At 52.8% G+C, this 24,116-nt stretch overlaps 1 protein-coding gene across 5 annotated transcripts in view; it reads right to left on the reverse strand.

Annotated features, from left to right (window-relative positions):
• Positions 1 to 9,294: 9,294 nt before the first annotated feature.
• Positions 9,295 to 24,116, reverse strand: part of Prr5 (proline rich 5) — a 40,863-nt gene continuing 26,041 nt past the window's right edge. For all 5 annotated transcript variants that reach the window (XM_021183021.3, XM_029470052.2, XM_085831499.1 and 2 more), the window contains 6 exons: positions 19,514 to 19,562; positions 19,210 to 19,267; positions 13,793 to 13,884; positions 13,274 to 13,414; positions 11,467 to 11,602; positions 9,295 to 10,232 (listed from right to left, as the gene is read on the reverse strand). In XM_021183021.3, the coding sequence (XP_021038680.1) occupies positions 9,763 to 10,232; positions 11,467 to 11,602; positions 13,274 to 13,414; positions 13,793 to 13,884; positions 19,210 to 19,267; positions 19,514 to 19,562 (946 nt within the window). In that variant the 3' untranslated portion in view covers positions 9,295 to 9,762. The remainder of the gene's footprint in view (positions 10,233 to 11,466; positions 11,603 to 13,273; positions 13,415 to 13,792; positions 13,885 to 19,209; positions 19,268 to 19,513; positions 19,563 to 24,116) is intronic.

Genomic DNA, 24,116 nt, shown 5'->3' on the forward strand with positions numbered 1-24,116 from the left:
CTCACACAGTGCAGGGCAGTGGGCATGGGGGAATAAAGAGAGTGGGAGAAAACCCAAGTCCTGCCAGAGTTCCAGTGCTCTGGGCGGGCAGACGTGGGAGGACTGCCGCACACTTTCCACATGGCCCCCGGTGGGTGTCTGGCTGTGGGAAGCTACAGATCCAGCCCGAGGGGGTTGGACAAGGGACAGTCTGAGGTCTCTGAGCCAGAAACCAATGGACACCGAGGAAGAGCCAAGAACAAAGTGGAGGCCCCCAGGGCAGCTCTGTCATCCCCGGGGCCAAAGGGAGGAGAGGTCAGGGAGAGGGGGGGGTGCTGGGTGGTTCCCACTCGGGCGAGAGCCTTTGGTCTGTTCCGTGGCTTGAGCACAGAAAGGCCTTCAGGCAGGAGGTTAGATGAGGTTCTTTAGGGGAAAGCCTATTCCATCGTTTAAGCATGGTGGGCCTTGATGAGCAGAGATAGTCTATGGTTTTAGAGCTTTGTTGTAGAAAGGCAGAGAAAAAGAGAGAAGGTAGAAAGAGGGAGAGAGGCCGGCCATGGCCACATGGAGAGAGGGGGAAGAGATAGAGAGAAGGAGGGCTAGAGAGGAGAGTAAGAAAGGTGAGAGCTTAAAGAGAGAGAGGAGAGGCCGAGCAGCCCCTTTTATAGTGGGCTGGGCTACCTTGCTATTGCCAGGTAACTGTGGGGAGGAACATACCTGGCTATAATCAGGTAACTGTGGGGGTGGAGTCTAGCCAGAACGCCAGGAGCTTGGGACATTGTCTGCGTGACTTATAGTCACAGAATTATGGAGTTGGGGGCTCTGTGGTGTCGGGCACCTATCTCTGGGAACATGGCTCACTCTTCCATCCCTTGTACAGTTTCCTACTGGGTCTCTACTGAGTTACCAGAGCAAGCCTCATTCAACCCAAACAGGCTGCCTTGCATGCCCCCACAACACAGATGAATGTGGGACCAGCTCTTCCTTGCTCCTTGGAGCTGGTTCACCCATACCCCAGCCACCAGGACCAGCTTTACTGTGCTACCTCAGCTAGGTAAAGGGCCCAGTGAGAAACGGAGCCAGCTCTCCAGAAGAATACAGCTAACGAAGGGAGGGGCTGGTTGTGCACAGCCCCTGGAAATCCACGTGAGAATATGAGCCACTAACATCCACACCAACCCCTGCTACTGTGTAGCCACAGACCCAGGCATGGCCTTCAGTGGCAGCTTGGGCTGGGACCTCACCCTGGCCCCAGGTGGCAGGGCTGGCCACTTATAACAGGCTACACCTCTCCACCCTCGAGTATCCGGTTCCATCTCTCTTCATAACACTCAGCTGCTTCACTTGCCGTTCTCTCCTATGTGACTACCACATATTCGCACATCCCTTGGGTGACACCTTCCATCTCTGCTGTGTGGCATGGTGGCAGCTGTCGATGACCCATCTGTGCCATGCATTGGAGGGCAGGTCTGGGGTGGCAATGGCAGGCCACAGGTCTCTGTCTTCCTCTTCCTGAGCTGCTCTGCCTGGATTTGATTTGATTTTTATGTGTCCTAGGCATAAGACAGTTTGGGCCACCAAGCCTGAGGCATCAAGCTAGAATAAACAAAGGACTGCCATCTGCTCTGCCCCTGACTAAGACCACTGCCACCATCGAAGTGTGTCTTTGCCCATTGCCTGGGCACACTTTACATTTCTATAGCTCTTTACAGCTGGTTAGAGCTGGTTTGCCATCTCTACAAACACATCCATCAATAAGGGGAAGGGGGGGGCGGCAAAGCCAATGGTTTAGTACTGAGCCCTTATCTCCTGCAGGTCAAAGCCCACTAAGGACCCATCTGCAGTGGCTATTCATGTGGCTTTATAACCCTACAGCCCTGCTCTATATGTGAGTCACAAGCACAGAGAAGCAGAGCAAAGTCACCAGAACAAGATGTCATATCCGCCAAGATCCTTGCTTCAAATGGAGAAACTGAGGCTGTGTGCTATCTCACAGCAGCCATCTTTGATTCATGCTGATGCTACTGGCTGTCTCCCAGAGGCGTACTGGGGACAGAGGAACACAGTGTAGTGTTCCTCCACCAGCTTTCTCCCCATCTGGGAACCCCACCAACCTCTGGAGTCCTGGAAAGATTCACGTGTATTCAGGTCGCCTCCCCAAATGACAGCACCCCGTTACTTTCATTTTTAAAAAAAACCTAATTTTTAATGATGGTTCTTGTAGCCCGCCATCCACCAGAGGTAGTGGAAAAGAAAGATGGGGGAGCCGGGCGTGGTGGCACACGCCTTTAATCCCAGCACTCGGGAGGCAGAGGCAGGAGGATTTCTGAGTTTGAGGCCAGCCTGGTCTACAAAGTGAGTTCCAGGACAGCCAGAGCTACACAGAGAAACCCTGTCTCGAAAAACCAAAAAAAAAAAAAAAAAAAAAAAGAAAGATTGGGGAGAAGTGGACCTGTTTAGAAAGTTCTTTGGAAGTCGGCAATTTAGTTCACAGGTCTTCAGCGGCAGCTCAATCCACTCGCAAAACACTTCACGGATACAACAGCAGTCCACTTCACTGAACCAGCAGCGGTGGCTCTACCTAGCAGAGACAGCCGGCCTCAGTGTCAGCACATGTCAGCAGGAGGGACCAGGAGGAACACCAGGAGAAGATGTGCCACTCTCAGGGAAGCAAAGAATAGCGAAGACTCAAAACCAATAAGCATTGCACAGCTAGCTCTGTAAGCAAGCCAAGCTCAGCCTCCATCACTGTCCATTTATCCCCTCCAAACTTCACTTGCCCTCCACGAGTCTTGCCTCAGTACATGTCTTGCCTTAGCATGTGTGTCTGTCTCAGCTGACATCACTCTGCCAATCAGCCCGAGTCTGAGGAAGCCGCAAGAAACTGCAGCACAGCACCAGAAGTTTTTTGGTGCGTTTCTCTCTATGGAGTCCTGACAAATGCAGCTCAACTACACCACGTAAGGCGGACCAATACACGCATTGTTAGTGAAGAATCCTTTGTCATAGACAATCCTTCATCACGTGTCCTTTCATGTGCCTGCCTTAGCAGACGTTCTCTCTCCTGTGTCTGCTTCAACTAAACGTTCCTTCATGAGTCCGCCTTAGTCTTTCACCTGTGTCCACTTCAGGATAACACTACCTCCTGTGTTGGCCCCAGCGAAACACCATTCAATACAACATATTCACAGTGTTAGTTGTATGTGATCATCTAACCTGGGTTACACAGGGAGATCTGAGACGGGCAACTGCTGCTGTGTGCCCCTCTATCTTGTAAGGTCTCTGTTTCTGCTTCTGTCTCTGTCTTTCCCCCTCTCCAAACAAATGTCTTTCAGAAAGGTGTAGGCAAGGTCACTGAGCGGCCCACACCAAAACACACCTGGCAGACCATGCTACTGTGGGGATAAACTCAGGAGTCCCTGTTCCGTCCCTCCCTCTTTTCTTTTCTAGTCCTTCCTTTACCACGTGGCCATAGAACCTTATCACACTCTATTCCTGGCCCCTTGGTGCTTGCAGCTTGTGGAATATAAGAATGATGCAGGGTGGTGGTGCATGCCTTTAATCCCAGCACTCAGGAGGCAGAGGCAGGAGGATTTCTGAGTTCGAGGCCAGCCTGGTCTACAGAGTGAGTTCCAGGACAGCCAGGGCTACACAGAGAAACCCTGTCTCTAAAACCATCATCATCATCATCATCATCATCATCATAGCTACTGGTCCTTGGAGCTGGCAGCGACAGGAACGACATGGACACCAAGTCGGGTTCACACAGCTTCTTTACTTGTTCTCCTTCTTGCAACTTTTCTTACAACAACTCCCCTTACAACAGCTTCTCTTATTACAACTAACTTCTACTTAGGGCAAGGGCTAAACAACCTCTACTCGCGCTGACTAACCTCATCTCGCTCCACCCCACCTCATCCCATCAGAATTCACACATGCTCCAGGCACGAGCTCAGGTCCATCACCGATAGGCTGACAGGTCCGGATCACGAGGAACAGTCCAGCCTGGCAAGCAGCCCACACATGCAGCCTCACTGCACATGCTCAGGCAAGGCAGTAAACATCTTGGCCCATGCGGCCACACCCGCTTCCCGCAAATAATAATAATAATAATAATAAAGTACCAATTAATCCAATGCCCAGCTTCTGTCCCTTTTGTGTCTATACATCTGTGTATGTATGTATGTATGTATGACTATGTATTTGTACACGTGTATGTGAACATGTAAGTAGGGATGTGTGTGTGCGTGTGTGAGGGATAGTATGTGTGAATGGTGCTGAGACTTCAGCCAATGTCCTAGTGTCGTTGTAGAGATAGGACAGGATGGTTTCCCACAGTGAGGGTGGGAAGAGCCCTGCAGCTTCAGGAAGCAGGCTGCCAGGTCCTTGGAAGAAGGGTCAAGGTTTTGAGAGTAATGGCAGGGCCCAGTTTTCTCCTCTCCCTGTGCTGTGGCCCAGATGCAGGGCCTGGGAACTCTAAGAGCTGAGGCCATAGCCAGGTAGACGGTGGGGAAGGGCACCGAGGAGGTACAAGTCTGTAGCCCGAGGGCATGTTAATGGGGGAGCCGGTGGGGAGGTGAGCACACTTCTTTGACGAATGACCTTTACCACCACGGTGGGGACAGCACAGAACTGGAGCAAAGGGCACTCTTCCTTAATCCCTGTCTGTGACATCTGGGCCAGGCAGCTGAGGGGACAGAGCCCCTATGGCCTGCTGGGTCCTAGGACCTGTGGGTGTGAGGGAGAAGCCAGACGAGAAGCTTAACTCTCACACTAACACTAATCAGGGCTTCATGTGAGCACCTCAAATTGCCATTAGCCATGCTGAGGCCCAGGACTGGGGGCCACCTCTGCCTCTAAGCAGCAGGAGACAAAGCCCAGGTGTCTGATGACTGGATGGAAAAGTGATTTAAACAAACAAACAAACAAACAAACAAACAAACAAAAGACCAAGGCTCAGTAGGTAACAGTTGCACAGACCTTTAATCCCAGCACTCAAGAGACAGAGGCAGGCAGATTTCTGAGTTCGAGGCCAGCCTGGTCTACAGAGTGAGTTCCAGGACAGCCAAGACTACACAAGAGAAACCCTGTCTCGAAAAACCAAAAAAAAAAAAAAAAAAAAGAGACAGAGGCAGAGGGGGTCTCTGTGACTTAGAAGCCAGCCTGGTCTACGTAGTGAGAGTCCCAGGCCAGCCTGGTCTACATAGTGAGAGTCCCAGGCCAGCCTGGTCTACGTAGTGAGAGTCCCAGGCCAGCCAGGGCCACATAGTGAAACCCTGTCTCAAAACAAAAGGAAACGAAACGACAGGGTCCACATAGATCAGGCTAGCTCAGACTATGTAGCTAAGGATGACTCTGACCCTATTTTGAGTGCTGGGATTAAAGGGGAGTCACCCTATGATCGAACCCACAGCCTTGTGCGTACCAAGCAAGCACTCTATCCACGGTTCCACATCTTCAGCCTTGAGCAACAGCATCTGCGTCATCAAAGTCTAGTGAGGGGACAGAGCCCAGGGCTTGGCTTGCTAGCGGTGAACCCGTCCAGACAGTGTGTTCCCAGGGCACACTGACATCTCCAATGAACCGCCATCCACGTTAAGAAAGATGGACACCCATTCCTCCATAACAAGGTTTTAAAGGCCATGACAGCATCTTCCCCATAGAAGAACTGTCCCAGAAGCCTTTGAGAGTTAGCACAGAACAAGTCAAGAGCCCCGAAGATGGAATGTTCTGGAAGCCTCACGGAGCCGCTGATAGACACCAGAGGTCTCTCCAGTTGAATACATGTTTCCAATGTCATTTTATTGTTTTGGGTCATTGTTTCGTCATGTCACTCGAGCTGGCTTAGAACTGGCTAGTAGGGCTGGTGAGATGGCTCAGTGGGTAAGAGCACCCGACTGCTCTTCCGAAGGTCCAAGGTTCAAATCCCAGCAACCACATGGTGGCTCACAACCATCCATAACGAGATCTGGCGCCCTCTTCTGGAGTGTCTGAAGACAGCTGCAGTGTACTTACATATAATAAATAAATAAATCTTTAAAAAAAATAGAACTGGCTACTAGTAGTAGTAGATCAGGCTGACCTTGAACTCACAGAGATCCACCTGCTTTGGTCTCTCGAGCACTGGGATTAAAGGCAAGTACCCATCATACCCCACTCAACATTACAAAAAAATAAAAATTCCTAACAGCCGTTTCCTGTGGGCTCCCTATATCCCCACCCCCACCTCACACACACAAAGAAGAGTGGATTAGGGCTCAGAGTCAGTGACCAATAGGTAGGGCCTGGTGTCCCTTCCCATGACAGTCGGCAGTGCGTGGGCTTCTTGCATGTTTTGCTTGTGTGTTGAAACCTCTGATCAGTCAGCGAGGCTTGTCAATTGTGACACCTGCCTCCCAACCCCACAGGTGGCAAAAACACACATTGCAGGTCTGCAGAGGAAGGTGGGTCCACAGAAACCATGGAATTAGCCTAGGACACTGAGAGTCCCCCACCACCCAACACACACTGGGCTTCCCATGCCCTGTGCTGACCTAGGAACAAATAGGACACAGGGCAAGCACTGGGAGTTTCAGTGGACAAAGATGGAGCTGCCTGGAAAGGGAGTGGGGAGGAGGGGCTACAAACCACGAAATAACTCATTTCAGCCAGCACAAGGCAGGTTGGTATAGGCTCACAAGCAAGAACTTAGGCTGCCTGGTTTAGGGCTTTTTCAAGGAGTGGGTGGGGCACCCTAGCAACATATTTGCATGTCACATCCTGGTGCACCTGTCTCTGTACACCTGGTGTGACGGCTATTTTTGGTTGTCAATTTGACTACAACTAAAGTTAACTAAAACCCAACTGCTGTGTACAATCGTGAGGGATTTTTTTTTCCTTTTTTAATTAAATCACTTGAAAGGAGAATACCCACTTTTAATCTGGATCTTTTAAAGTGGGACGAACCACCTTTAACCTGGGCCACACCTTCTGGTAGCAGCCTATATATGAGACGTGACGAAGGAAGCTTGCTCTCTTTGCCTGCTTACCTTCTTCACTCTCGCTGGCAAGACCATTTCTTCTCTGACATCAGCGCCTACCTCTTATATATATATTCTGTCAATTCTGTTCCTCTGGTGTTTTTCAACCTGTGGGGCGTGACCTCCTTTGGAGGCTCAGTGACCCTTTCACAGTGGTCATATATCAGATATCTGCATATCAGCTATTTCCATTTTGACTCATAACGGTATTAGAATTATAGTTATGAAGTAGCAACATGATAATTTTATGGTTGAGGGGGGGTCACATCATGAGTATTAAAGGGTCACAGCATTAGGAAGGCTGAAAGCCACCACTCCAGAGAACCCTAACACACCTGGTTAACACTGCTTATTGTTTACAGTAGAACCGCAGACACAACAGAACCCTCTACCCATAATTCCATTTCCACCTCTCAGTGGGGTTCCAGGTTAGTGAGGTTTATCGGTGACTTTGATGGTGTTGAGGGAGGCAGGGTGGCAGAGCTAAGCCAGGCCCCAGGCCTATCCTGCTTCCCTGAAAGCCTGCATTGATGCTGCTAGCTTCCAGCTAGGAACTTGAGCTCTCTCCAGATTTAGGTTCCCTCCTGACGCCCTTCGTGTCTGGGGCCTGGGTGCTGCCCAGTTTTATGTCAGCTTGACACAGGCTAGAGTCATCCAAGATGAGGGAGCCTCAATTGACAAAATGTTTCATAAGCTAGAGCTGCAGACAGGCCTGTAGGGCATTTTCTTAATTGGTGTGTGATGTGTGAGTAGGGTCAACCCTGGGCTGGTGGTCCTGGGTTTTGTAAGAACACAGGCTGGACCTGGTGTGGTGGTACAGGCCTCTAATCCTAGCTAGCACTCAGGAGCCAAGGCAGGCAGATCTCCAGGAGTTGGAGGCCAGCCTAGTATACACGGTGAGTTCCAGAACAGCCAGGGATATGTGGAGAGAACAAGACAAAGGGAACAGGCTGAACAAGCCATGGAGAACAAGCAGCAATCCCACAGCCTGCGCATCAGCTCCTGCCTCTAAGCTCTTGCCTTGAGACAGGGTTTCTCTGTGTAGCCCTGGCTGTCCTGGAATTCACTCTGTAGACCAGGCTGGCCTCGAACTCAGAAATCCACCAGCCTCTGCCTCCCATGTGCTGGGATTAAAGGCGTGCGCCACCACACCCGACGCCTTGACTTCTTTATCATAGCACAGTAACCCTAAGACACCCTGTGAGGTGACCATGTGCTCTTAGAGGGAACACTGAAGCTCAAGCGGGCTACCCCTGGCTGGAACAGGTTGTTTCTCCCACCCAGGGGTTGGGAGGAACTTTTCCATCCTATATCTCCAGCAGATCCCATGGGCCCACAAGCATAAAGTAGCTGCCTCCTGTCCTATTTTTGGGCCAGATCTGGCCATCCTGCCTCTGCCTCTGGATCTCTCCGCTTTCCCACTCTCAGTGGACAATCACTTAAGACCTGAGTGCTTAGAAGGATCTCGGGCAGGGGATCAGCATGTGATCCAGGAGGACCACACTCCCTCTGGCTCTTTAAACAGGATCTCAAAGGGACAGAGGCCTCCTTCAGGCTTGTTAGGCTATGCTGCTGGACCAATGCAGGCCTGGAACAACCCTGCCAACACTCAAGAACACCATCTACCAAGGACAGGCAGTGGGACCAGCCCGTTTGTGGACCAGGGAGGTCCTGACCACCCTCAGACTCTGGGAAAGATGGGCTGCCCCTCCCGCCTGGCCAGGGTCTTCAGCAACCCTTACCAAACAAAGAGCAGGATCAGTAGATCTCAGGACTCCTTTCCCTTCCTGGCTGCATAGGGGTCAATGCCTATGCCAGGGCCAGGACCAGGGACTCTCAGTAGGGTTCTTCTTAGGCTTAAGCATCACTCATTAAGGTCTCAGGACTCCTTATGTGCTTTCTAGGCCCTTCCATTAAGATGACATAGCAATAGCCGAGCGTGGGGGCGCATGCCTTTAATCCCAGCACTTGGGAGGCAGAGGCAGGTGGATTTCTGAGTTCAAGATCAGCCTGGTCTACAAAGTGAGTTCCAGGACAGTCAGGGCTATACAGAGAAACCCTGTCTCAAAAACAAAACAAAACAAAAAACAAAACAAACAAAAAAGATGACATAGCAACACTGGACCTAAGAACAAAAAACAAAACAAACAAACAAAAAAAAATGACATAGCAACACTGGACCTAAGAACAAGCGGCCCTGGCCCCAGCCTGGGAATGTGCCTGACAAGAGAGCAAAGTCAGGGAGGTTGGGTGGGTGGGTGGAGGTCCCAGAAGGACACCAGGGGGCAGACAGGAGTCTGGGGCTGTAACTTTATTTCAAGCCTTCCTGTTTTGTGGCCACCCAGGGCAGAGGGAGGCAGGGAGGCAGGCAGGCAGGTCTGACTGTGGCTTGAGTCCCGTCACTCCGGAGGCCAGGCTGGGCTGGCATAGGCAGAGCCCGCTGGTTTCACATTTTCCTGGGTAAGTGTGGGCACCAAGGGTGGGGTGGGCAGGAGGGCACATGGTGACCCCATCCATCCTCCAGGTGGTTGAATATGCATCTGGGCAGTGCCAACTGGGGGTCCCAATCAGTCCAGGGGTGATCAGGGGGTGGTGGATGGGTTTTCCAACAGACTGGGAGTATAAAGTGACTTGAGGCAGTGACGGGGGGCTGGCAAGAGTAACAAGTCTCGCGTACACACACACACACACAAACACACACACACACATACACAGGCACGCAAACATACAGGGGTCAGTAAAAACATGAACTAGTCTCAGGCCATCACACAACACTTGGCCGGCCTCCTGGTGCCTCAAAGTCAGACACACCGGAGCGACTACCGCGCCCAAAGTCAATGAATATCCCTTCAGAGTCTGAGTCCACGGACTCTAGGATCTGGTCCACAAGAGTCTCTGGGCTGGAGGTGGGTGGGGAGCCATGGTCTGGGCCCTGTTCCGGGGAATGGGCAGGAGGGTATAGTCTGCTGGGGCAAGGCCCTGAGTGGGGTGTTGGAGAAGACCGGAAGGTCCCCGAAGGGCCCTGGCCAGGCGTGTCCACAAAGCCCTGGGGCTCCGGACAAGATGTCATCTCGGAGACTGAGTGTCTGCGGATGCTCGTGCCGCTGGCTGCTGTGCCTTCTGCTTCATGCTCGGCCACAGGATTGAGCAGGGGAGTATTGTAGCTTTTGGAGCGCACCACTGGGTTCTTGGCTAGGATATCCCCAGAGCGGGAGCGGCGTAGGAATCGTTTCTCTGCAGGAACAGACACAGTCATACACTAAGATGGTGGGTGCCAGCCCACGTGTCCTCTGAGCATCCAAGTCCCACCTTCTGGCTAAGCATCCAATCCACAAAAGGGCCACCCAATAAAAGGCTCAGTGGCCACTAGTTCTGGACCAGCCCAGCCTGCCTGCTAAGGAGGGGTACGAGGTTCCTGCCTTAGCTGGAGAACTTTTAACATTCCCAGCCTTGGCCTGAACAGACAGTGGGACCTCAGCTGCTCAGGTTCAAATCTGTAAGCTGTCTGACCTGTGAATGACTGACCCCCTGTCAGTCATAGATCCGTGTCTTATTTTTCTCCCCCCGTGAAGCCTATGGATCTGAGGCACCAGTGCTTTCCTAAGTAAGACTGGGAACCCAGGGCACAAGCCTGCATGGAGGAGCTGCAGGATGAGGCAAGGCAGTGCTATAAAGCGGCTGTTTACAGGCCTTGTTGGCAGTATAGTGAGGACAGAGCCAAATTCCATTGGCCATGTAGAAGAAAGGCTTCTGTGCAGGACCCTGCAATGCCTAATAGTGTCCATGAGGTGGCACTCTTGAGTACAACAAGCTCTTTCAGAGTGCCTCCCCGGATCAGGAGGGGCTGGTTGCCAGGTACCTGGTGTCTACAGCCAAACAGGTCGTGGGAGGTGTGAAGTTCCCCAGTTCTAACTTGTTTGAGCTGGAAGACACCCAGTACTAGGGCTTTATACCCCAGGTAGCAGCCCAGATGATGGGGAGCCTTCCAAGTGACCCTATCTGGCCTCTTCCTATGATCCAGTCTGCATCCGCTTCTGCAGCCCAGGGATCACCATTGGAGGCTCACTGACCCATCTTTCCTGCTAGGCCAAAGCTATGAAGGAAGGCTGGGCTTGGTCTCTGGGCTGGTACACAGCAAGTGCCCAAGTGACATTCCTGAATGAACAAGGAGGACATGGTAGGCTTCTGAGGGACCCAGCAGGCTCTCTAGGGCCTACTTTCTCTGTATTCTTTCCTGAGCCAGCACAGGGATGGTGGAGGCTCTCCGCCTGGCAGGTCTCTGTGGAGAGCCATTACTGTTCTGGGAGTTTCCCGATACCCTCCAATACCCCTCTACCCTGAAGGTCCACATCTACACACAACAAGGCTAGACAGGTGCAGGGAACAGACATTCTGTGTGACTGTAGCTGGTCCCCTGTGGGATCCTGGTTTTGCCAGCACTGTCATCCCAGCCCCAATCAATACCTACCGAGGATACAGGAATGGGTACAAGGCCCTTCATTGGAGTAGAGGCCATAGGTGCCCAGGTACGGAGACACCACCTTTTGGATCAATGTCTCGAGGCGCAGATAGTCTTCAGTCACACCCCTGGACTCATGTACCCCCTGCAAGGGAATGGGGGGGGGGTCACACACCCTGGTCCAGCAGGAGCTTGTCTCTCCCTCACTTCCCCAGGTGGAGTCCCAGGCAGGAGGCTGGGTGCCCTTATAGCTACATGAGGTGATTTACACTAAAGTCACAGAGCCCTGGTGTGCTGGGGGCCCTGGGTGGTCCTTTGAGAGACAGTTGGTACTACCCAGGAAAGGCTACTAGACAGGTTAGCTGGGTCCCCAGCCCATGAGCTTTTTGAGATAAAAGTCTCATTATGTGTCCCTGGCTGCCTTCAATGTGAGATTCTTCTGTCTCTGACTCTTGAGGGCTGGGACTGCAGGTGTGACACCATTCCACTTCTGTAAATTTATGAAGTCACATCTCCCCCACCCACCACGGTACAAGGGAGAAATAAGAGGACTGGCTCATCTGTATTAACTCACATGTGGCTGTTAAATGTGCCCGTCACCCCATCATTTGGACCCCCAGCAGGAGCTGTGATCCTAGGAGTGAGTCAGGGGCACACAGTAGGTCCTTAATACAACCTGACTAGCAGCTGAGACCTCAAAGCAACTCAAGACTTAAAACAGTGGGGGCTGGATTCACCTGGGGACCAAGGTGAGGTCAGGAGGCATGCTCATAGAGGCCTTAGGGCAAAGCCACTCAGTTTGGGAGAGGTGGCAGATGGGAGAACGGAAGCCAGCCACCAGTCGCTGTGGTATAATCTAGCACAACAGCTGGGAAGTGACAGGACGTGCACTAACCAGCAGGGGGCAGCACTGCTCTGGCCTTGATCACCTCCTCCAGTGGAATCCCAGGACCCAGCACCACAGAGACCTGACTTTCCAACTCTCCCAATTCCCTGCACACTCTCCCTGCTAGACTTGATGCAGTCTATGGAAATCCCACTCACGGGGTTGTACTTGGCTTCATTCCAAGGTGACATAAGCCTCCGACCCAGGGCAGTCCCTGGGCCCTGCAACCCCTACACTGCAGGCCATTCCTTGCTATGACCCCTTTACCATTTCCTTCAGCCCCCAGGCCCGAGCCCACAAACCCTAAAAGGACTTCCACAAGCATGGGGGTTGGGGGAGGGGCTCATGACAACAGGGCTTTTGGTGCTTAGGGAAGTCCTAGTGAGGCCACAATCCCTCCAACAGTAAAATATCTCCCTGTCAGGCAGATGGGGCAGTTGATGGTACCTCTAAAGTCCTGCAGGATTGTAGGCTGTGAGAACTCTGTATGGTGAGCGAGACACTAAGGGGATGTGTCAGATGTAGGGCACATGCGGTGGCCCAACCCTCTTCAGTCCTGGGGCAGGTTCCTTTAATCCAGCCAGACTAGTTGGCCACTATCCCTTCTCCAGAGCTAACCTTGATGATAAAGTCCATCTGTACCAAGTGCCTGGAACAGTTGTGTGTGTGTGTGTGTGTGTGTGTGTGTGTGTGTGTGCTCACGCATGCACACACACACTCGAGTGCACTTAGTGCACACCTGTGTGCAGGGGTGGGGGTGGGGGTGGGGGTGGGTACCAGGGGCCCAACCCTGGTAACTGATCAAGTATACAGAAGCCAGTTGCCGCCACAATGAATAAGTAACTGTGGTCTGGTTTGCATCTCAGCCCCAAAGCCTCACTTGCCCGTTCCCTGCCCAGTTGGTCCTGGGTCCCCAAACCCTCGTCCTACCTGCAGTACCAGCAGCATCTGTGCGATGGCAGGGGGAACACGTGCGTGGGAGCGGGCCAGCGCGTCCTCCAGCTTCACGCTGAGGGTGATGGTGTTCCGGAAATGCAGCAGGGCGAGCTGGCGCACCGACGGCTCCTTGCCCTGCGGACACAGGAAGAGACGAGCTGGCCACATTGCTCTTAAGCAATTTTCTCTCTCTACCACAAGGCAAGGGTGGGATGTAGGAAAGGGCCCAGTGACAACCAGCCTTCCCCATTCTCTCTCCCTGCCCTAAAGATACAGGATTCCCAGGAGCCTCCCCTGGCAGGGATTTCTCTACCATGCAGAGCAGATCTCTGCCAGTAGCATTCCCCACTCCAGGCCTTCCAGGCCCCGAGGAGTCACACACCTGCTGAACTCAGCTGGTCTGCAAGGGACAGCCTGGGCCAGTACAGAAGGGGTCGTCAGGGCTGGAGTCCTTCCTAGAGTCATCCTATGTCCCATGGTCCCCTTACTCCCACGCCTCCTGCCAGAACACACCTGCACAGGGTAGAAGATGGCCTGAAGGGTTGGCAGCACATCACTGAAGAAGAAATCCCAGGTCTCCGCCAGTGAGTCCAGCAGCTTCTGTCCTGTGGGCACAAGAAGCCATTACAGCATGTCCTGAACACAGGAGCAGACCCACCCAGGACAAGGAGCTAAGGAAGAGTGGGAGGTGCACTGAGAAAGCCCCACCCACCCCCGAATAGTGAGGCGCTCTGCCACTGAGCCCATTCTTCACCTGTGAAGGGGGGACATGACAAGTCCTATAATCTAGAGCAGATAAGACATAAGTCATGAAGATGCTCAGCCCAGGTGAGTGTTGGCAGCTGGTTCCTGTCCTGCCTTGGACATGCCTGTGCAGCAGTTGGGCTCAGACCCTTCATCACCCTGCCTATTCTCCTCTGTCCATCCACTGATAGAACCCCTAGTTGAAACATTGGGCCCTGGGGACAGTTAAGCCCCCAGTGGTTCCAGACACCTACTATTCTATAGCAGGGGAGCAAGACATAGAACAGCCTTGGGAAAGACAGTGGATAAAGGGTAGCCTCTAGGCTAAGTGACCCAGGCTACAGTCTCTAGCTCCCTCTATTGAGAGCCCAAGTCCCAACATCGCACCCTACTTGTGGGAGATGGGGCAGAGGACTGGCAGGGAGGACTTCCTGGAGGAATTGTCTGATGTCTGAGCTGGCTTCTCAGATGGATACATGTTGGGCATGGGACACCCACCCCTACCCTACCCTACCCTGGGCACAAGAAAGCAGCAGCTGTGTGGGAAACTGGAGCTTGGATAAGATGTAGGAACTTGGCTGGCCTCAGGCTGGGTGGCACCACCTGGCAGGTAGGTAGTTGTTAGGGAATGGGGCAGGTAAGTGCCCCAAGATGACTCTGTGGCTTGCAGACTCAGGAACTTGTCACCAGGGTAAATAGCTGAGGCAAATGCCACTGGGTCTAGGGATGAACAGGCCCAGCCATGTATCCCATAGGACTCCAGTGCCATGTGGGTCTGAGCAGGGAGGGAAGGGTCCTTGACTGTTGGCCAGCCTGCCTGCCTGCCTGCCTCCCGATTTCTGTGGGAACAAGGAAGCCTGTGGAGGCCTTAGTCCAGCTTTCCAGTACGTGCAGAACTTTCTGTCATGGGAAGCCCTAGGTCTGTGTAGAGCAAGGATGTAGGGAACAGAGAATTAGCCCCAGGAGCAGGCTGGCCTCTGTGTGTGGCCGCCCAGGGCTGTCTGCTGGCAGACAGCTCTAACATTCCCGGGTGGCCCACACCTGGTTCCAGGGGCAAGGAGACTGCAGGAATGCCCGGGGCAGGCGGATGCTCACAGCCCCTCAGAGCCCTGCCTGAACACAAAGTCCCTTCAGTTCCTGCCATCCTACAGGAAGAAAGGCTGTTCAGTCCTGGCTGGCTGTGGGGTGGCTCTGGGCGCCGGCCAGGGCTGTGTGCCACCAAGTGAAGGTCGTCCTCTAGCCCACAGGGCGGACACACCACAGAAAAGCAGATGTTGTAAAACACAGAATCCAGGCCCCAGCTGGAGCTGTGTGCTGTCATAGACCCGGAAGGAGAGCCTGGTCCCTGGCTGGGTTCTTGCCTGGGACTGTGGACTGGGCTGTGTGCCGGGGAGTGGGGTCAGCGGAGGCTACTGTCAGACACACGGACGAGGGCCGAAGCCTTGCTCTGTTAGGCTACAGTGGAGCTCCAGAGAGTTCTTCCAGCCAGACCTAGTGGCACCCTCTGTGTAAGGGACAGGGTAAGGCCCCAGGGCTTGATGACAAGGTACCCTGTGTCTGCTGCTGGTATGACGCAGCCAGTGAACGTGTGTGTACTCTCACTGGGCCCCAGCCAGAGGTGGAACAGAAAGCTTTCGTGAAGAGCCAGGCTGCAGCTCTGGGATGGCTTTCACTGGGAAGTCAGTCTCTCCTTTACTCAGCCCTCAGGGTGCTAAGAACCCACAGGGGAACCAGGTGGGTACAGTTCCAGTCCACAGGCATGCAGGGAAGGCTCCAGGGATGGTGACCACCACAGAGAAATGACGACGGTCATCTAGCAGGGGGCTGAAGCCTCTGCACAGCCAGGCTGGGATGGAGTGTGTGTGTGTGTGGGGGGATTCACACACACATCAGCTACACTGTTTGACTCGTGGGTGAGAAAATGCAGATAGCAGCCTCAGCAGCAGCAGCAGACCTGTGTGGCCTCATGGGTGACCCTTTGTGAGGTGTCAGGCTGTTCCCCTGCAGAGATACTCCCGCTCTAGCTGACTCCAGGGATCACTTAGTTTGGGAAATGATGGCAGAGGTCTCACCGGAGTCTTGGCTTGTCCTCTCGAGGCTACCATCTGACTCCACATGTCCATACCCTCCCCCCAGGACTTCACCCTGTGGCAGGTATGGGCTGAGGGTTCAGCCAGCTTCCGGGATTCAAGGGGATGGACTTTATGAGATGGTGGGGGGATGAGATGGCAGAGCCACAGGGCAGCGGTAAGTGGCTGCAAGGGATGAACAAGCTCCCACACAGACCACTCTTGGAGGCCATATCCAGGGCCTGCTACTGCCACCGTCCCTTCCTCAGAGTTTCCCTTCACCTGACATTCGTCACACTGTCCCGTCAACATGTGGTTATGTCTCAGTCCCTGCAGGGTAGGGCCTGTATCCTTTCTATCTCCAGGTCCCCAGAGACTCCCCCGGGCCCTGTGTGGACAGTGTGTTCTTTGCTCCAGTGGTAAGAGAGGGACCTTGAGGGTAGAGAGGGAGGCTGCAGTATGTGATACCCATGGTGTCTTCACATGCGCCCGGACCTTCCCCTGAGCCCAGAGGTTGGACATGAAAAGACAGGGCATCCTTTCCCCTTTCCCTGGGAGGCCCTGCCCCCCAGGTCATGAGGTTCCCCAGGCCTCACAAAGCTGCCCTTCTCCCAGGATGAGGCTCCTCTGGCTGTGTTAGTGGGAGGCCCCTCAGGGAATGTGCTGAATCAGGCGGGTCAGGAGGGTGTGGGAGGCCTCTTCCCTCAGGTGCCAAACATTCACAGTGCCATCCAGGGGCTTGGGTACTTGGACGCCCCCTGGACCTTGGCTGCCTGGGCCTCCTGCCCACACCCACTATTCTCAGGGTGTTCTCATTCCTGTCTGGACCTGCCTCACGTAGGAAAATGATGGGGAACTGGGGAGGGGGGGTCCCTTTGGAGTGAGACAGGACTCCAGGCTTCAGCCTCTCACTCTCTGAAGCAGGCTGACAGCCATTTGCCCAGGGCCCAGCACTTGGAGGAGACACCTGGAGTAGTGAGTGACTTGAGAGGGCTCCAGAAAGCCAGTCACCTGCTCTGCACTTGGTCGGCCATGTATCCAGCGTGGCCCAAGTGGGACTGAGCAAGCGCCTCCTTCCCAGAGCTGCTGGGTGACCCACTTGGTCAGCAGAAGCAAACCGACCAGGACATGATCTAGTGGAGAGCAGCCTGGCGCCTGGCAAACGTTCATAAAGCCCCATAGCCAGTGTGAAGCCTGGCCACATAGTAGGTGCTCATGGAATACTCACAGCCTGAACCCAGCACAGGGCCTAGCATACACAAAGTAGGTGCACATAAAATGCTTGTATATTGAATCTAGTACAGGACCTGGTACATAGTAGGTGCTCATTAAATGCCTATGGGATCCAGAGTCAGCACAGGGCCTGGCATACAGTAGAAATTTGCATAGTCCTCTAGACACTAGACTTGTTGTAGTGCCAACTCCCTCCTCGGACCTCAAGACCATCAGACACCAGGGGCCTGAGGTGCTGGGACCATGAGGTTAAAGCCCTCTCTGCCCTATGATGAGCAGAGAGGCTTGCTGGAACTGTGGGGCCTGAGAGAGAACTAGGGGTGCCCTGGCACCACAGCAAGGCTCAAATCTCCTTGTCGTGTGGTAGTTGTCCAACTGCCTACTATCCCTGCTTTCCCCATGTAGGGACAATGACTGTTTGCCCTAAGCTAGTTCTCTGGATTTTGGATATTCAGACTCAGGATCTCTCAGGCTGTGGAATGGGGGTCCTGTTATACCTTATATCCTGATGTTCCTTATATCCAGCCTGGACATACGGTAGCCCCTGAAATAGCTCACGTGTGGATGGCTTCGTCCATAGCCAGTGGTGCTGTGGAGGTGATTGGCTCATGAGGGCGCTGGCTGCCATCACTGGACAGACCCATTAACTGGTTCAGAGCTGAATATGCATTGGGAGGTGAGGCTTGGTGGAAAACGGCGGGTTGTGCTGTGATGGTTAACATTGACTGTTGGCCTGACAGGATTTAGAATCACCTACTCTGGTGGTGAAAGTTTCTAGACAGGATTAACTGAGGAGAGAGGCCTTGCCTGGAGCCCAGATGCTGGGACCCTGGGCTGAGTGAAAAGCACTCAGCTCTCGGCTCTCTGGCTGTGGGTGCGAGTGACCTGTTCTCCTCATGTTTCTGCCGCCATGCTATCTCCGCCATGATGGACTGCAACTGTGAGCAAAACACATTCTTCCTTAAGCTGCATTTGTCATGGCAACAAGAAACACAACTAACGCACAAAGGTACGCTCTTCCTGGTCTCTTCCCATCTCTCTCTGCTTCCTGACCACAGAAGCTGTTCCTGGCGAACAGTTTGGCTAACCCACATCTCTCTGACATGATGCAGCTGGCTTCACGCCAGGCTCAACATGACGAGGTCAAGTGTCCAGGGACCTCTGACACTGTGAACCGAAATAAACCTTTTCCCTTTGCAATGGTTATCTTTGCCAGCTTAACCAAAACTACAATCACACAGCAAGAGCTCAGTCTGGAATTATCTAGATCAGGCTGGGCTTATGGGCATGCCTACGGGGCACTGCCTTGGTTGTTAACTGATACGGGAAGACCCAGCCCACTGTGGGCAGCACCAATTCCTAGGCAGGGTAGAAGAGGGAGCCAAGCATAGCAGAAAGCAGCACACGCATGTCCATCTCTGATCTGGACCGTGATTGTACCAATTCCCACCTTGATATCTCTGCTATCAGGCCTGTACCCTGGAACTGTAAGCACAATAAACCCTCTCTCCCCTAAGTTGCTTTGTGCACAGTGCTTTATCACACCAACAGAAATGAAACGAAGATACCTCTTAAAATGCTGGCTTTGTCGCAGTGATTAAAAGCTGGGGACACAGTCCCTGTGAGCAGTGAGATGAAGCAGGGCACCTCTCCCTGGGTTGTGCAGCCCTCCTGGGCTCCCAAGGGCGTGGGGGCAGACTCTCTCCAAGGTCCCCTTCCAGTCTAGACCTCAGTCCCACTGCCCAATGCTGTTCCCTTCCTTTCCAGCCACCTTAACCAGAGAGCCGCCATTGCCTCCCAGAATCTGCCACGCCACTGTCCCAGAACATCAACCACACCACGTCACAGCCAGGCTGGCCACACTCAGCTCCGAGCAAGACTCACCTTCGTAGAAGCGAATCTTGTCACGAAGAATCACCATGCCCTTCGTGAGCAGCTGGTTCTGAAAGCCAACAGAGGCACCATCACTGACCTGTAGCTCTTTCAGGAGGGTCTGGCTTACAGGACCCACCAGGAGCCCGCCAACAAGCAGCCAAGACATGAGACCCACCCTCCTACCAAGCAGTCAAAACCCCACCCACCCTGAGAGGTCAGCCTAGAGCCTACCTGGGCTGTCACGGGTCACAGAACTATAGAGTCCTCTTTTGAGAGACAGAGCAAGCCTTCCTCTGTGGCAAGGCCCACGTACCTGCAGGTACTCAGTGAAGAAGGACCCCAGCTCCGTCTTCAGCAGCTGCCTGTGGGGGAGGGCAGATGGGGACAAGTTGAGATCCTATAGTACTGGTGAGGGCTAGAAACACCCGGGGAAGCCAGGGACCAACCTGCTCAGGACAGCAACACAAGTGGCCCAAGAGATTATTATCCCTCTGTGACCCACAGAGTGGCTGGCTCACTATGCATATCACAGAAGAGAAGTCTGAGGGTCCCAATGCGACCAAACACCCTCTCTTCCTCAAGCAGACACCCACAGGCCTGGCCCTGCAACCCTGGGCTCCATCCATCATCTGTCTGGATCCCACAGCCAGCAGGGACTCCCTTTTCTAAGTGGCTTTTCCTTCCCTTTATTATGTGCACCAACTTGAGTCTTCACAGAGCCAGTGACAGGCACTGACTGTAGCTCCTCGCGGACCCCATGCCACACAACCTGTGCCAGATTAACACGGGAATCTCTACTTTGTGAACAGAGCCACCTGCCTCTCGTGGAGCCATTTCCCGCCCCTACCCCATCTTGAAGTACAGCCACTGAAGGGGTTTGAATGAGAATGTCCCCCACGGGCTCAGATGCTTGAACACTGAGTCCCTAGATGGTGGCGCTGTTTGGGGGAGGTTGTGGGACCTCTTGGATCCGGAGCCTTGATAGAGGAAGTCACTGGGGGCAGGGCCTACTTCCTGTTTACTCTGTTTAATGCTTGGGTTTGAAGATGAACTCTCGGCTTCCTGCGCCTGCCCCCATGCCTGCCCCTTGCTGGCATGCTTTCCCCATCATGATGGACCCTTCTCCTTGTGAAGTCTCAGTCAAATAAACTCCTCCTCCTGTTAGTTGCTTTGTTCATGGTGTTTAATCACAGCACCCGAAAGGAAACTAATATAGCCACGAACATCCATACGGTCTTCATGATCTGAGACAAATCAGGCAGAAGTCTCAAATTTTCTGGGTGCTAGTTCCATGTGGCCAATGTAATTAGTCCTGAATTACAGGTGGTCCTCATCCTTCATGGTTCTGATACATACAAACCTGAGTTACTCAGGCTTAGACAACACCCCCATCCCCAGCAGCATGGTCCTAGTTCAGTTCCCACACAGTGAGTATCTATACCATAAGCTCCTCCCCCATCCTGATTGGCGCTTGAGTTTGGCATTTCTGCAATTGGTCTTGGGCATCTGTCCTTCCTTCAGTTCACACACAACCCGGCATGTGACTCCGGTGACTCCGCCATCTCCTTGTCCCCAACTAACTCCCCGCCCCCCAAGATGCTTTATGAAAACAGACAAACCAGGTGCTGGAAAGATGGCTCAGTGGTAGAGCATTTGCCTTACATATACAAAGCCCTGGGGTCAGTCCCCAGGCCTACAAACAACAAAAATAAGGACAAGCCATACAGGAACTGGAAACACATAAGGCATAAAACTCCAAACCAAACACAAACATAAAACATAACAAAAAGAGGAAGTGACCAGCAGAGGCAACGGCGAGCACAGCCAGGTGGAGAGGATGCTGTTCCCACACATGCACCGGAAGCTGAGGATGCCTACATCCAAAATATATGTACTTAACAGGGTGTTGTGGCACACATCTGGCAGGAGAGTGTGGTCATCCTTGGATATATATATATATATATAATTTGTAGGCCAGCCTGGGCTACAAGAGACCCTGCCTCAAAAAGCAAAAGATGCACTCACTCCAGCTAATGATTGCACAGTGTGGCCGGGTGCACCTTGAACCTGCTCAGAACACACTCCGTCTCCCGTCAGTCAAACTGACACAAAGTGCTGACTCAGGCAACTTACCGACTCTCATATGGACCACGAAAGACAACAGTGTTCTGAGTGAGAGGCTACTCTCACAGGCGACACTGCAGAGCCTTTCCTATGAGGCTGGTTCACCCACTCACATTAGACAGGGTCTTGCTATACAGACCAGGCTGCCTTCCCAACTCACTAGGGGGCCTAGGTTGGTCTTGAACTCAGTGATCAGTCTTCAGAAGGAGAAACTGAAATTGGGGAGGCAGATGATGTGGTCAGAGTCAGATCAGAGAACCCAAAGTCAGTTCCCTTGTATGGACTAGGCGGGTAAATGGTAACCTGGCAAGACATGGTGGTATCAGCTGTAATGCCAGAAAGGGGTAGGCAGAGGCAGGGGGGGATCACTACAAAAAGAAAGAGGGGGAGACAGTCAGCCTTTCTCAACAGTCAAGCCTCTATGCTCTGAAGACAGCCAAGGTGAAGATGAAGGGATCTGGGACTTTGAGAAAGTGACTGGAGGTGGCATCGGTTAAAGGCTGAGACTTCACCGGGGTGTCCAGACGTTTGACAGTGTCCTGTGGGGGTATCATCATGAGTGTTCTAGGCTGCATTCATAGCTATCCAGAGATGCATATGGCCTGAGGGCTGCAGGCTTGAGACACACGCTAGACCAGGAAACACTACAAACTGGCCAACTTACAGTAAAGACTCCTCAATGATATGTGGCCGAGGATGAGAGCCGATGCTTCTCCAAAGAAGATGCGTGAGCAGCCAGCAAGCACCCAGAAGATGCCTGGGACTGTTAGTCACCAAGAAATGCCAACCAAAGGACAGGGAGCTACTGTGGTACCCACAATGCTGTAAAACTCTCAACCAGAAAGCAATATAGTGAGAGGCTGGGATGCCCCTTGCTGCTCACTCTGTGGGAAGTGGGGAGCCTCCCCCAAAAGAAACCCAAGCCCTCAACAGATCTGGACATACGCTAAGAGAAGCCACATCACATGTCTATGTAAACTCTTGAACACGGAACCTGGGCATAAATCTCCAATCCTGGCAGAAGGCTGAGGCAGGAGGATCTCAAGACTATGCCAGACTAGGTTACAGGTTTTCTTTTTCTTTTCTTTTTTTTTTTTTTTCGAGACAGGGTTTCTCTGTGTAGCCCTGACTGTCCTGGAACTCACTTTGTAGACCAGGCCGGCCTCGAACTCAGAAATCCGCCTGCCTCTGCCTCCCGAGTGTTGGGATTAAAGGCATGCGCCACCACGCCCGGCTCAGGTTACAGGTTTTCAGAGTCACTCTTCAAAATCAAAACTACAGCCAGTGGCACATGTCTTTAATGTCTTTAATCCCAGCACTCAGGAGACAGAGGCAGGAGGATCTCTGTAAAGTTCAAGGTCAGCACGGGCTAAATTGCAGTCAATGATACATATTGAGACCCTGCCTCAAAATAATGAACCAGGTAACAAAAGCTAAACTCAGAACTAAATGCAAACCCCCAAACCTTTTGTACAAGGATCCTCACAGCAGTAGAACCCAGCACTCACAGCCATAGGCCACACAGGTAATCAGACAGAGCAAAAATGAATGTTATCACAAACCCAGGCTCCAACACAGCCAGGCCTCAGAGGCATGAAGGGAACAGCTGCATGCTATCATGAAATGTCAATCGTATGAAATGTCCAGAGGAGCCAGGCTGGGTGGAATGATGGGCTGTAAAAGGGAGGGACTCTTGTGCGGTGATACAAAATGAACTGCAAGTCTGGTAACAACCACACAACCACATGAGCACACTCAATACCGACCAGGGCATTTTATGGTATATGAACTGCTTGTGAATCAATGCTCATAGCCATGTACACAAAAGAAGGTCTGTCAAAAGGATGGTGGCTGAGCAGGTGCATCATGGGCCTGGAGATTCACACCACTGAGTACCTCTGTCCATAATACATAGCACGGAGTCACAGTGGCCTAGTGCTCAGGACAGTGACTGGCCCACAGGTGGCCAGGGAGCCCGGGGGCAGGCTGTACGCTGCAGTGCAGGCATGTAGCTGGATCTACTGTCTGGGTTTAGAAAGGGACACTCTGTGACTATCTCATGGTGGAAGTCACTGGGGATGTCGATGTGACCAAGCCACACAAGGCTCTATGTATGTGTGTGTGCACATGCATACACATATGAAGAGGAAAGAGTTATGCAGAGTCTTCAGTTGTGACTAGCTGTCCCTACCCAGGTACAGCCAACACACTGTTCATGTCACTAACTAGCCCTTACTAGAGTGATGGTGGGGAACTTTTGAATGCAGCCAACGGTTCCTTCCATGGATTCTCTCCCTGGATCAAAGCCAATGGCCAGCTGTGTTTGAAGCACAATCAGACCCAGCTAATTTTTGTTTCTGGCAGGGTCTCAGCTATGTCAGGATGGCCTTCAACTCAATATATGACCTTGAACTCCTGATCATCCCGTCTCTACCTCCCCAGTGCTGGGATTATAGGAATGAGCCATTGATGTAGCATCAGGTTGATCAGCATCAGGATTCGTGCACACTCGGCAAACACTTTAGCGGCTGAGCCACATTCCCAGCCCTAGACCTAGTGAATTTAATGTGGCCACGAGTGGAGGAGAATTACAGTGGGAAGGGACAGTTCTGAATGGCCAACAGACCCTGGAGCTGGGACCTGGGTTCTAGCTAAGCCACCACAACTCTCAACAGGCAGTCAGTGATCATCTATAAAATACAAACCTAATGGCATGGACCCAAGGGCTGTGGTGCGTGGAAAGCTTAAAAGCACAGCACACTCGGTACGTGCTTAAGCACACGTCCCTGAGG

This window comes from Mus caroli, unplaced genomic scaffold (genome assembly GCF_978045245.1).
Source record: "Mus caroli unplaced genomic scaffold, Mus_caroli_1 scaffold_16, whole genome shotgun sequence".
Taxonomy (NCBI): domain Eukaryota; kingdom Metazoa; phylum Chordata; class Mammalia; order Rodentia; family Muridae; genus Mus; species Mus caroli.